This window comes from Mus musculus, chromosome 8 (genome assembly GCF_000001635.26).
Source record: "Mus musculus strain C57BL/6J chromosome 8, GRCm38.p6 C57BL/6J".
In the NCBI taxonomy this organism is placed as follows: domain Eukaryota; kingdom Metazoa; phylum Chordata; class Mammalia; order Rodentia; family Muridae; genus Mus; species Mus musculus.
This window is the reverse complement of record NC_000074.6, coordinates 116,981,967-116,994,008: the sequence shown is the minus strand read 5'-3', so window position 1 is coordinate 116,994,008 and position 12,042 is coordinate 116,981,967. Positions and strand designations below refer to the sequence as shown.

At 46.5% G+C, this 12,042-nt stretch overlaps 1 protein-coding gene across 2 annotated transcripts; it reads left to right on the top strand.

Annotated features, from left to right (window-relative positions):
• The first annotated feature begins 510 nt into the window (after positions 1-510).
• Gcsh (glycine cleavage system protein H (aminomethyl carrier)) lies at positions 511-12,042 on the top strand. Of its 2 annotated transcripts, NM_026572.4 has the most exons (5): positions 511-721; positions 4,806-4,885; positions 6,633-6,696; positions 10,070-10,201; positions 11,283-12,042. In NM_026572.4, the coding sequence occupies exons 1-5, from the start codon at positions 583-585 to the stop codon at positions 11,378-11,380; spliced, it is 513 nt and encodes a 170-aa protein (NP_080848.1). In that variant the 5' UTR covers positions 511-582; the 3' UTR covers positions 11,381-12,042. The 2 variants fall into 2 exon arrangements, 1 of the variants encoding a protein (NP_080848.1); NR_157137.1 differs by lacking the exon at positions 4,806-4,885.

Below are 12,042 nucleotides of genomic sequence, written 5' to 3'. Positions count from 1 at the left end.
CCCGGCTCCCTTTTCTCTTTCTGTCCTTTTTCTTTCCTCCCTCCCTCCCTCTTTCTTTCTTTGAAACAGGGTTTGATGCCTAGAACGGTCTTAAATGAATCCCATGGGGGTGACCTTGTGCAGTTAGGCGTAACTGTGTGCTTTAAGGGCCTGGCGGCACCTCATCTTCCGTAGGACTTTTTGGCTTAGTGGCATGAGACTGCGTTAGCCCAGCAAAACCATCCTTGCTGGAATCTTTCTCTGGCCCCTGCAGCGATGCAGTTCAGGGCAACTCCTAGATTGCGGACTTGGAGCTTCTATTCGCAAGATTCTACTCTCCGCCCTCCAGTGAGGCCCCGCCTCCTCCCTGCCCAGCCAATCTGCGCCTCTCACACAGCCCCATCCGGGCCTCAGCGCCTCCACATGCACACGCCCCTCGCGCGGGTTGTCCTATCCGAAGTGGAACCTTCAAGATGTCCAATCAGAGCGCGCCTCTCCCGGGCTCCGCCCCCGGGCCTGGGTGCTCCGCTTACTCTGGACCCACCCCGTCCCCACCGGCCCGGTGGCGGAGGCGAAGCGCAGTTACCCTCCGGACCTCTGACCATGTCGCTGCAAGTGTCGAGGAGCTTGCGGGTTGTGGCCTACAGCCTGCGCACCGCCCTGACCTTCTGCTCGCCGCGGCCCTGTGTACCGAGCGCCGCCGCCGTCCGCTCACTGCGCACCGGATCTGCTTTGCTGTCGGGTAAGTGCAGGGCACGTGGTCACCGCTCCTGCCCGCCCTACTCCCAAGCCTCCTGGCCGGACCGACCTATAGCCCTACCCACGCTTCTCGCTCTTGGGATCCTGGTTCTGCGGCCTTTCTCCCTAAGTAGGCGGGAGAGTACAGGAGCAAACTTTGAACCCGGGGTAGAAAGGTGGAGCTGGGAGGGAAGGACGGCTGGACCCGCAGGTAAACCGGCCACTCGTGCCGGGCTGAGCTTGCTTTTAGGTGCACCGAGATCCTAAATGTGGGGAGCACTTAGGTTTGCTGTGGAACCTAACAGCAGTTTGTTTACGAGGAACTGCGAAGTGAAGTTAAGCAGAAACACATACTAAAATTTAGCAGAATGCATATACAGATGAATGAAAAGTCAGAGTAACAGAAATAAGCTTTTTACTCTCTCCCCCGCCCCCCGCAAAATCAAGCGTAGTGAGGAAGCTTTAGCTGTGAACTACAGACAGCAGGAAAAGTTCTAACGTCTGAGTCATTGATGTGTACTGGGGTTCAAACGAGCCTGGTTTGACGGACTGGAAATAGCTGGGAGACCTGCCCATTGTACGCGTTTGCACAGTTAGCTGGGAAACAGTTTTATGTGCAAGTAGTGGAGACCTTACTCAGGCAGCACAAATCGGAACGGCTGCTCTCAGCGAGTGCCGTGGGTCAGAAATCTGTGGAACTCAAAATGTTGATCACGTTATTCCTCGGTGTGGAGTGCCACGTTTCTTCCTTTCTTGCTAAAATTTCTCCAGTTTTTCACACACCAGACCGTTATTGACTGGAGTACAAGGGTAAAGAAATGCTCAAATAAGCAGTCCGTTTCAAACCAGGCATGGTGGGTGGCTTCCACCGGTAACCGTGTCAGCACTGCTGAGGTGGAGGATCGCTGTGAGGCCGAGGGCAGCTGGAGCTACATACTGAGTTCCAGGTATTTGGTTAAATATTGCCTAATGTGTCAATTCCCACGGTCTGCTTAACTACTCAGGTTCTTTTCATTTTTACCCTCTTTGAACTGGCAGAATTGTGCACACTTATTATGCAGGGTGCAGAGCCTTGTGCTTGTTGAAACACAGACATTATTCAATTCTGGTTTTTCCTCTTAGAGCTGTGTGGTCTCGGGCACAGTCTCTCAACTTCTCAGAACCCCAGTGCCCTGCATTAGAACAGTGGAGGCGAGGCAATAGCTACCTCAGAGTTACTGGGAAGTCGTCCTGTCACCTGCAGCTTGACATATTAGCAGTGAATAGTTTTATTAACTATTAGTGTGTAGTGCCAGATAGCACCACTGACCCATATTAAGCAAGCTATTGTGTTTGAGAATGCAGTATCTTCAGTTTCAGCTCAGATTTTCTGAGGCCCCAAACCATGGTGGGGTTTTGTTTCTGTTTTCTCAAGGCTGGGTTTCTCTGTGTAATCTTCCCTATTCTAGAACTCTCTCTCTCTGTAGATCAGGCTGGCCTAGAACTCACAGAAGTCTACCTGCCTCTTCCTCTCTGAGTGCTGGGATTTAGGTGTGCCGCCCCCCCCCCCCCCCCCAGTCTGTTTCTGCTCTGAGGTCTGCTCTCACTGCGAAGCTGGAGAGACCCCTGTGTAGCTGAGGATGACAACTTCAGATCCTTCCACAGTGCTGCGACTGGACTGCCGAGCACCACCAAACCCAGCTGTGCAATGGTAGAGACTGAACTCAGAGCTACCACAGTGATAGGCAAGCACCCATCCCCCAAAGCCACATCCCCAGGTCTCAAACTGTGTTTTTCGAGGATTAGGAAGAAAGTAATTATTTACCTAATCTGCTTTCTTCAGTGAGGTCAAGGGTTAACGGAGAATTGTAATCTGTGCCTAAGCCTAGGTAGCATTCCTGGGCTAAAAGGACAATATGGACTTTAAGGGCAAGTGGACCTGGGTGTGCTGAGCTCAGAATGCTGCTGGCTCAAACTGAAGCTGCAAAGTTGAGGCAGAGCAGCGACACTGTCAGCGGTGTGGCCGAGGATAGCGCAAAGGGTCAGAGATCTGTGACTGTCCGCCCCTGGTCAGATGCTGTGTTGAGGTGATGATTGTTGGTCATAAGGTAATCAGGGGGTTCTAGACTTGTAAGAGAATGGCAGTTGAGAGCCACAGCCACATAGCTGTGCATCATCTTTGACCCAAATCCCTTTTCCTTTATTTTTTTTAGCAGGGTTGGGAATTGAAGCCAAGGCTTTGGCCCTTTCTTCAAGGACAGGCTTAAAGAATTGCAGAATTTTAAGAACTTGGCCAAGTTATAATTGTTTATAGGAAGCCTGTTTCAGTCCATAGAACTAAGTTGCAGTTACCTTAGAGAACTCTACCTAAAGACTCACATTACCCTTTTTTAGGTTAAATCTTTTGGTTTTCATATCTTTGTTGTTGTTGTTTTGTTTCTTGAGACAGGGTTTCTCTGCAGCCCTGGCTGTCCTGGAACTTACTCTGTAGACCAGGCTGGCCTTGAACTCAGAAATCCACCTGCCTCTGCCTCCCAAGTGCTGGGATTAAAGGCGTGCGCCACCACGCCCAGCTTGGTTTTCATATCTTAAAAGGTTTATGCTACACGTGTTTTGCTTGCATGTGTGTCTTTGCACCACATGTGTGCCCTTGGAGGTCAGAGAAGGCTTTCAGATGGTTGAAAGCCATCCTGTGAGTGCTGGAAGCCACTCCTATGGTCCTATACAAGAGCAACATATGCTTTTAACTGCTAAGCCACCTCCGCTTCAAATCTTTTTTTTTTTTGTTTTTTTTTTTTTCGAGACAGGGTTTCTCTGTGTAGCCCTGGCTGTCCTGGAACTCACTTTGTAGACCAGGCTGGCCTCGAACTCAGAAATCCGCCTGCCTCTGCCTCCCGAGTGCTGGGATTAAAGGCGTGTGCCACCATGCCCGGCTTTCAAATCTTTTTTTAAGACAGGGTCTTGTGTTGCCCAAGCTCCCTTGAACTCAGACTCAATTGATCCCCCTTTCTTAGCCTCTCCACTCAGTATTACAGTTACAGGCCATTGTGCCCAGTGTAAATCAATCCCCTCCCCCACTGGTGGGATTGATCCAGAGCCTCACATGGTAGCCAAGTTATCTATTGAGCTACATTCTCAGTTCTTCAAACATTGATTCTTGTGTTTTGAGATTGCCTTAATGGTATCTTATTTATTTTTACATGTATGGGTATTATGTCCGTGTTGTATGGCTGCATCATGTGCATGCAGTACCTGTAGAAGCCACAAGGACTCAGATCCCCTGGGTCTGGAGTTAAGGATGACTGAGCCACCATGTGGGTGCTGGGAATTGAACACGCGCAACATAAATCTTAACTGATGAGCCATCTCTAAAGCCATCTTAATGGTCTTAACCTTTCAATCCTACCACCTCCTAAGTGCTAGGTCACAGGCATATGCTGAACTAAACTGACCAGCTAAACTTGACACATTCCCACCTCAGCCCCTATATTTCCAGATGAGTCAGCTGTGTACTGGCATGCATTACTTTCTGTGTGAGCAGGCTTTATTCTGCCTCCCCAAAGCCATCACCCCAAGCCTGTCTTCAAAAGAATAGTCATTGGATAAACTCAGCAAATATACTCTGAAATTTTGGGGGGACTTAGACAGATGTTAAAACAGATAAGCCCAGAGATGTACAAGGATTCCATCTAAGATATGATCTTTGGAGTGCGAGAGATAGCTCTGAGGTTAAAAGCACTAGCTGCTGTTCCAGAAGACCTAGGTTTGGGTAACTCCAGTTTCTGGGTATCTGACATCTTCTGGCCTCAATGAACTCTGCACACATGTGGTGTTCATACATATATATATTCAGGTAAGGCCCTCACCTACATAAACACCTATTGATCTTTACAACATTCATCTCAGTCCATCTATGGCTACACAATGTTTTTTAAAATGTCTTATCTTTATACATTGTTATTCTGCTGGGCATCAAACTACTCAAGCAATGTCAGTTAAACTAAACACCAAACCCTGGAGAAGTCTTAGCCTTTTGACAGCAATGATGTTTGAAGGGCTTTGAAGAAACGCTGCTGCTGTTTTTCTGAAATACTGGTCTTGTGTTTTAGTGCGTAAATTCACAGAGAAACATGAGTGGATAACGACAGAGGAAGGTATTGGAACGGTGGGAATCAGCAATTTTGCACAGGTACTGGCTTGCCTTGACGTGTTTCTAACAGCCTGCTCTCAAGTAGGTTGGAGTCTCTCCACCTTATGAAAATGGCATTGTGCTTTGGGCTTTTCTAAAGATCCTTAGGGAAAAGTCAGAAGTAAAAGTGGTCAAATGTACATTAGTTAGGGCCAGTGTATGTGTTACAAGGGATAACGTGTTTGGCATGGTGGCACAAACTTGTTACTTCATACTTAGGCTGAGGTGGGACACCATGAGTTCAGCCTGTGCTAAATAGGAAGTTTCTTTCTTTTTGGAAAAACAACTATACTGGGGCAAAGTAGGGTACTTAAAAGTAGGGAAGATTATTTAAGAAGTGTTCCATGTTGGATAGGTGAGGGCAAGCTCGAGAGCTTGCGGGGAGGGGACATTGCCATTGTAGGTACTGTGAGAAGCCACATGACCTAGGATGGGAAACACAGCTAATGATAAACACAGCTAATGCAAAGAGAACCCTTTTGTTTAGCCGGCCCATTCTCTCTAACCCTATCCATGCAGTAGCACTCAGTGGTCTCACCCTGCTGCATGTGTGCAGTGAGGCAGGAGAGGGGAAATGTTGGAGAAAATGCACAACTCCTCAGACATGCTGGATTCTTCGGGTCTCTGATACTTTCTTTGCCGTGGCTGTAGACCTCCTGAGAGGGCATAGCACCAGTACAGGTTGTTTATCTACAAGGGGAATCACCTATGTGACAGCGAAGTACAAAATGCATGTACTGCAGCCCATGTGGGTGATGTGAGGAGAGGCGGGCCACTCACCTGGTCCGGCAGGTCCATGAGGACCGCTGCTTGCTGCATCAGTGGGTAGGTTTTCAGGCACTGCAGTTTCGGTCATGGCCTAAAGCTGCAGGGGTGGAAAGCACAGGGTGCTCAGAACAGCCTGTAATCTTGTTTGGAGCGTGTGGTTTGTGCCTGGGGTTACTCCAGCCTGGAGGTCAAGTCTGGCTGGTGACTTAGTTCTTGTAGTGCAGCTCTTGAATTAAAAAAACAAAACAAACCATCTATCTATCTATCTATCTATCTATGCCTGCTGAGATAGCTCAGCAAGTTAAGACTTTTGCCAAAGCCTGGGGACCTAAGTTTGATCCTTGGGACGCACGTAGTAGGGTTGACAAGTGGGAACTGACTCTTGCAGGTTGTCCACAACTTCCATGTGTATGTACATGCAACAAATGAACACATGTGCCCACAGTAGACCTAACACTTTCAATTATTACTTTTGAAGTACTGTGGAGTGTGCCCTGGTCCTCACATGTGAGGCAGGCTCTCCACCACTGAGGTACGGCTCTAGCCTTTCCTACCTTTTCATTTTGAGACAGGCTCTGACTAAGGTGACTCAGCTGGCTTTGAACTTGTTCTGTAGCCCAGCTAGGTCTTGAACTTGGGTTCTCCCTCCTTAGCCTCTGATACATAGTATCACCACCAAGTCTCATCTAATTTTATTCTTTTTGTGCAATGGAGTCTTGTTATGTAGCTGAGGCTGGCTTTGAACTTACAACCCTCCTACATCTGTCTCCTAAGTACTGGGTTGAGAGCTAGCCCACCACACCTGGCCCCTTTTCCAGGGTTAACGGGCTATAAAGAAGAGCAAGGCTGTAACTCCTCGTGTGTGAAATACATAGACCAAAATATAGACTAAGTTATACACAGACAAGATACAGTTTGTCTCTTTCCTGTTCTCTGCTGGGGTCAACTTCTTAGACATTTTCATGTTTTTATATTTCAGGAAGCGTTGGGAGATGTTGTTTACTGTAGTCTGCCTGAAGTTGGGACAAAATTGAAAAAACAAGGTGAGTGCACTTCTCAGTTTGGAATGTCATCGCCCACGATATGATTTTCTGACCTGGTCTGACCAAATGACAAGGTGTTTGCACTCAGGGTCAATTTTGGGAAAAGAGAATCTTCAAACAGAAATGTGAAAGGAACACTTTCACATTTTGTGGTTCATCGACTTCCACGAGCAGTCTCCAGACCTCCGAGTGGGGAAAGTGTGTTCTGAGGAGAGCCACTGAGGAAGGACCTCACTTTCTTACTCTGCTTTCCCCTTCAGTGTGTGTGTGAGAAGGCTGTCACTGTCTCTGGAGAAGGAATGTCTCAGAAAGCGCTTCCTTACAGTTCTCCATCCGCGTCTGGGTTATTTATATTGCCACACCTAGCTGTCACGGATCGTGAGCACAGAGAAAATATCTACTTTATAACAAAAGGCAGGGGGCAGAGGGTCAACACTATCCTCCTCACCTCACAAAGATACTGAGGTATCTGGTTGTAAAGGGAGCTGGTGGTGTAGCTCAGTGGTCAAGGTATTTGCTAGCATGCGTATGCACCCTGGGCTCCAGCTCTCCAGCACTGCAAAAGTAAAAGCTAAGATCTGCCTTCCTCTGCATGGAGCAGAGAGAATCCAGCATAAAAGTCAGCCATTTTTTTGTTGCTTTTGGGGGTGGGGTGGGGTAAGATTTATTTTCATTTTAATGTGTGCAAGTGTTTGTGTGCATGTTGCATGTACACTGTGTGTGTGCCTGGCGTCTGCATAGGCTTCAGAGGGGCACTGGAACTGCTGTAGTTACAGGCAGTATGGGTCTTCTGTAAAAGCAACAGGTATGTATTCCTTAGCCTGGTTTTTAAAACCTAGCCTCACAATTTACCAGTCCTGTGACGTCAGCAAAATTAGAGAATCGACCATGAATTTCTTGACATATATAAGATAGTCCTGCTCAGCAGTATCTTTAATGTTTCTAAGTATCTTTAATAGACTCTCCCATACATACCCACTTTTACTCATGTGAGGTTTTCAGTTTCTCTGTAATATGGATTCTGTAGACTGAATTCAGGTTGTGACTAAGGCAAGCCTTGTACTGACTCGGTGCTATGCTGAACTGCATTGTACTCAACTCCCTACCTCCCCTTGGTTTGATTGTTTGTTTATTTATTTTTGAGTTTGCTGGTTGGTTGTTTTGTTTTTTTTTTTTTTTTTTTTTTTTTTTTTGAGACAAGGTTTCTCTGTGTAGTGCTGGCAATCCTGGAACTCACTCTGTAGACCAGACTGGCCTAGAACAGAGATCCACCTGCTAGAATTAAAGGTGTGCACCACTACCACCTGGGTGGGGTGTGTGTGTGTGTGTGTGTGTGTGTGTGTGTGTGTAATTTGGGGCAGCTAGTTCTCCCCTACCACCATGTGGGTCTAGGGACTGACTTTAGGTCACCGGACTTGGCAACGGGTACTTTTTTACAGAACAAAATAAAACCAGGGTCTCTGGGCTGGAGCGGTGGTTCAGTGGTTAAGAGCACTAACCGCTCTTCCACTTCCCAAGGAACTCTTTTGATTCCCAGCATCCATACGGCAGCTCACAACAATCTGCACCTCCAGCTCCAGGCACCGGATGCCCCCTCTGGCCTCTGAGGGCGTCAGCACATGCACACAGAATACATACATAAATGTAGGCAAAACACCCATATACATAAAAAAATTATAAATTTAAAAAATTAAATAACAACAAACAGACCAAAACAAAACTAAACAAAGGTCTGACTCTGTAGTCCTGCCTGTAGTGGCTTCCAACTCAGAGATCCCCCTGCCTCTGCTCCCTAGTTCAGGAATCAGATGCCTGGCTCTTAAGATGTAGGCTTGGTATGGTATGAACAATGGCCCCCATAAGCTCATGTGCTTAAATGCTTGTCCCTAGTTAATAAAACTGACTGTGTAGGATTGGGAGGTGTGGCCTTTTTAGAGAATGTGTGTCATTGGGCTTTGAGGCTTCTCTTTGGGCCTACAACTTGTTGACCAGATGTGAGCTCTCAGCTACTGGCCAGCCTGCATGCCACGACCCTCTCCATCGTGATTACAGGAGATGAGCTCTCTGTAAGCAAGCCCCAGTTAAATGCTTCCTTTAGTGAGTGCCTTTGTCTTGGTGTTCATTTTACTAGGTGATTTGCTCACTCTAAAATGTAGACTCCCTGGGGTCGGCTGCAGCTCAAATCCTGGCGCAGTTCTTTCAGCCTTACCAAGCACCTTGGGTGATGCCCTATGTACACACAATTTAAGGCTCTTTCACAGGCCAGGATGTGTGCCACCATGCATGGCTAGTATGTTTTATTGAGCATAGGCACACTGGTGCTCAGACACACAGCCAGTTTGCCATTCACAATGTGCAGAGTATGCATGTTCACGCTGATGAAGTTATGCCTTTCTTGTACGAACTCAGCTTTGACTATAAATACATTCAGAATTTCTTGGCCTAACTAAATGGGAGGTAACCACTTTGTTACAGTTTGTCTTTAAATTGTTTTATAACTCTGTTTTGAGGGAATGTCAGGAGGACAACTTGCAAGAGATGGTTCTTTCCTTGTACCTTGGTCCTGGGGATTGAACTCAGGTCAGGCTTAACAGCAAGCATTTTTTTTTTTAAAGATTTATTTATTGTTATATGTAGGTACACTGTAGATGTCTTCAGACACACCAGAAGAGGGCATCGGATCTCACTGCAGATGGTTGTGAGCCACCATGTGGTTTCTGGGATTTGAACTCAGGACCTTTGGAAGAGCAGTCAGTGCTCTTACCCGCTGAGCCATCTCACCAGCCCCCAGCAGCAAGCATCTTAATGAACCATCTCAGGAGGCTTTTTTTTTTTCTTTCTTTTTGGTATTTTCTTCATTTACATTTCCAATGCTATCCCAAAAGTCCCCTACACCCTGTCCCCCCACTCCCCCATCTCAGGAGGTTTTAAGTGTTTTGGTTTGGGGTGTTTATTTTGAGGCAGGATCTTCTTTAGCTCAGGCTAGCTTCTTAATTCCCTGTGTAGTTGAGGATGACCTTGAACTCACTCACCTGCCTCTGTCTCTCCAGCACTGATTACAGGTGTCACCACCACACCCATTTTATGCAGTGCTGGGGATTGAACCTAAGGTGTATGCATGCTAAGCAAATGCTCTGTCTACCGAGCTACATAGCTGTTTTTGTTTTTGTCTTGTTTGTTTAGACAGGGTCTCACCATGTATCCCTGGCTGGTCTGGAACTCACTCTAGACCAGGCTGGCTGCAGACTTAGAGATCCTCCTGCCCCTGTCTCAAGCGCTGCGACTAAAAGCATGCGCCACCACTCCTAGACACAATTTGTATTTTAAGTCACTGACTTGATGTTAACTATCTTCTTTCACTGCTTCCTTTTAGAGGAGTTTGGTGCTTTGGAGAGTGTGAAGGCTGCCAGTGAACTCTACTCTCCTCTGTCAGGAGAGGTAACCGAAGTCAATGAAGCTCTTGCCGAAAACCCAGGGCTTGTCAACAAATCCTGTTACGAAGATGGTGAGTTGTTGCTCAGAATTTCATTCCTACAGCAAACTAACCTAGTCAGGTTTGCCTACAGCAGTTTTCTCCATGTTTTAGATGAATGAACAAACAACCTCAAAAGTGTAACCAGGGGTCGTATAGCCAATAAGTGGCAATATTAAGATTTGTTGTTGTGGTTCTCTTTGGCTTGCTACCTTATCCTTTTTCTTTGGGGTTGGATGACTTGAGACAGGGTCTCTACATAGCTCTTGCTGGTCTTAAACTCACAGAGATCCTCCTGCTTCTGCCTCCTAAGTGCTGGGATTAAAGGCCTGCACCACTATACCTGGCTTTCAGTCTTTCCACCACTATTAGCTCTAGTAGTTTATATTTGGTATGCCTTTTAAAAAACATGTATGTGCCGGGCAGTGGTGGCGCACAATTAATCCCAGCACTTGGTAGGCATAGGCAGGGGGATTTCTGAGTTCGAGGCCAGCCTGGTCTACAGAGTGAGTTCCAGGACAGCCAGAGCTACACAGAGAAACCTTGTCTTGAAAAACCAAAAAAAAAAAACCAAACAAAAACATTTATGTGCAGGTGCTCTTAACTGCCTAGCCATCATCTCTTCGGCCCCAAGGTTTTATTTTAAAATACTTTAATTAAAGTTATTTGAGCTGGTCATGGTGGTGTGCACACTTACCTTTAATCCCACTCCCCCTCTGCAGGGAGGCAGAGGCAGGTGGATGTCTGAGTTCAAGGCCAAGCCTGGTCTACAAAGTGAATTCCAGGACAGCTGTTTCTATATAGGGATATTTGAGTGTGGGGGTCTTTAGTGGTCAGAGGAGGACACTGAATTCCCTGGAGCTAGAGTTATAGGTTGTAAGTCACCTGATACCAATGCTCAAAACCAAACTTGGGTCCCGTGCTACAGCGGTATGCTCTCTTAAAAACGGAGCCATCCTTACTCCAGCCCACTAAAGTCTTAGAGCTAAATTTATTGAAGAAAGAATGGATTTATGTTAGGATAACAACATCACTTAAATGAGGGCACTGTATTAATTTTGAATGAATTTGACTTTAAAAGGCAATGTGAACTGAGGTTCTGTTTTGGGTACAGGTTGGCTGATCAAGATGACACTGAGTGACCCTTCAGAGATGGATGAATTGATGAGTGAAGAAGCATATGAGAAATATGTGAAGTCCATTGAGGAGTGACCATGGCACCCCTCTACTCCCAGATCAAACTGGATGTGACGTGCTCCAGCATGCTTGTCTTAAACTAGTGGAGAATAGAGGACTTGAAATAACTTAGCAATACTGATGGAAAGAAACTGTTCTTGACAGTGCTACTTAAGAGCCACCCCCAACTTCCTAAAGGATGCAGATAAACACAGTGTACAGGTTTTTGATAATTGCCATACTAAGTATTTAGACTAGGGGTTAAGCCCTGGTGTTTAGAATTCTGAGGATCGTCTGCTGTGAAACGTGGTTATGAGGCTGGTTTTGGTGACGGACCACCTTCTAATCCCAGCACGCAACAGGCAGATGTTAGTTAGTTCAAGGTCGGTCTACACAACAAGTTCTAGACCAGCCACAGCTACATGGCGAGACCCTACCTACTGGGTATAAGACTTTCATAATTCAAGATAATAGTGGTGTATCTTAGATAATTTTGTTACTTGCCCATATCCACCACTGGATTTGGGTCAGAGATTAGTGTCTTCTCATTGGGAATGCAAGGAAGTGTTGTACAGTGTCAGAGGCAGGAGAGTACTGTCTTTGTTTCACCATGTGCTGTGTTGACTGTTGTTTTCCCACCGTGAAGCACCGGCTTTGCAACACTGCGAAACAAATAAAACATTCATCCTCTTTGTTGA

Excerpts from the sequence above, each read along its gene's own strand:
- Gcsh (NM_026572.4), top strand. The coding sequence starts at position 583 with ATGTCGCTGCAAGTGTCGAGGAGCTTGCGGGTTGTGGCCTACAGCCTG. Across the intron at positions 6,697-10,069 it reads GACAAAATTGAAAAAACAAG|AGGAGTTTGGTGCTTTGGAG; the intron begins GTGAGTGCACTT and ends GCTTCCTTTTAG. Across the intron at positions 10,202-11,282 it reads CAAATCCTGTTACGAAGATG|GTTGGCTGATCAAGATGACA; the intron begins GTGAGTTGTTGC and ends TTTTGGGTACAG.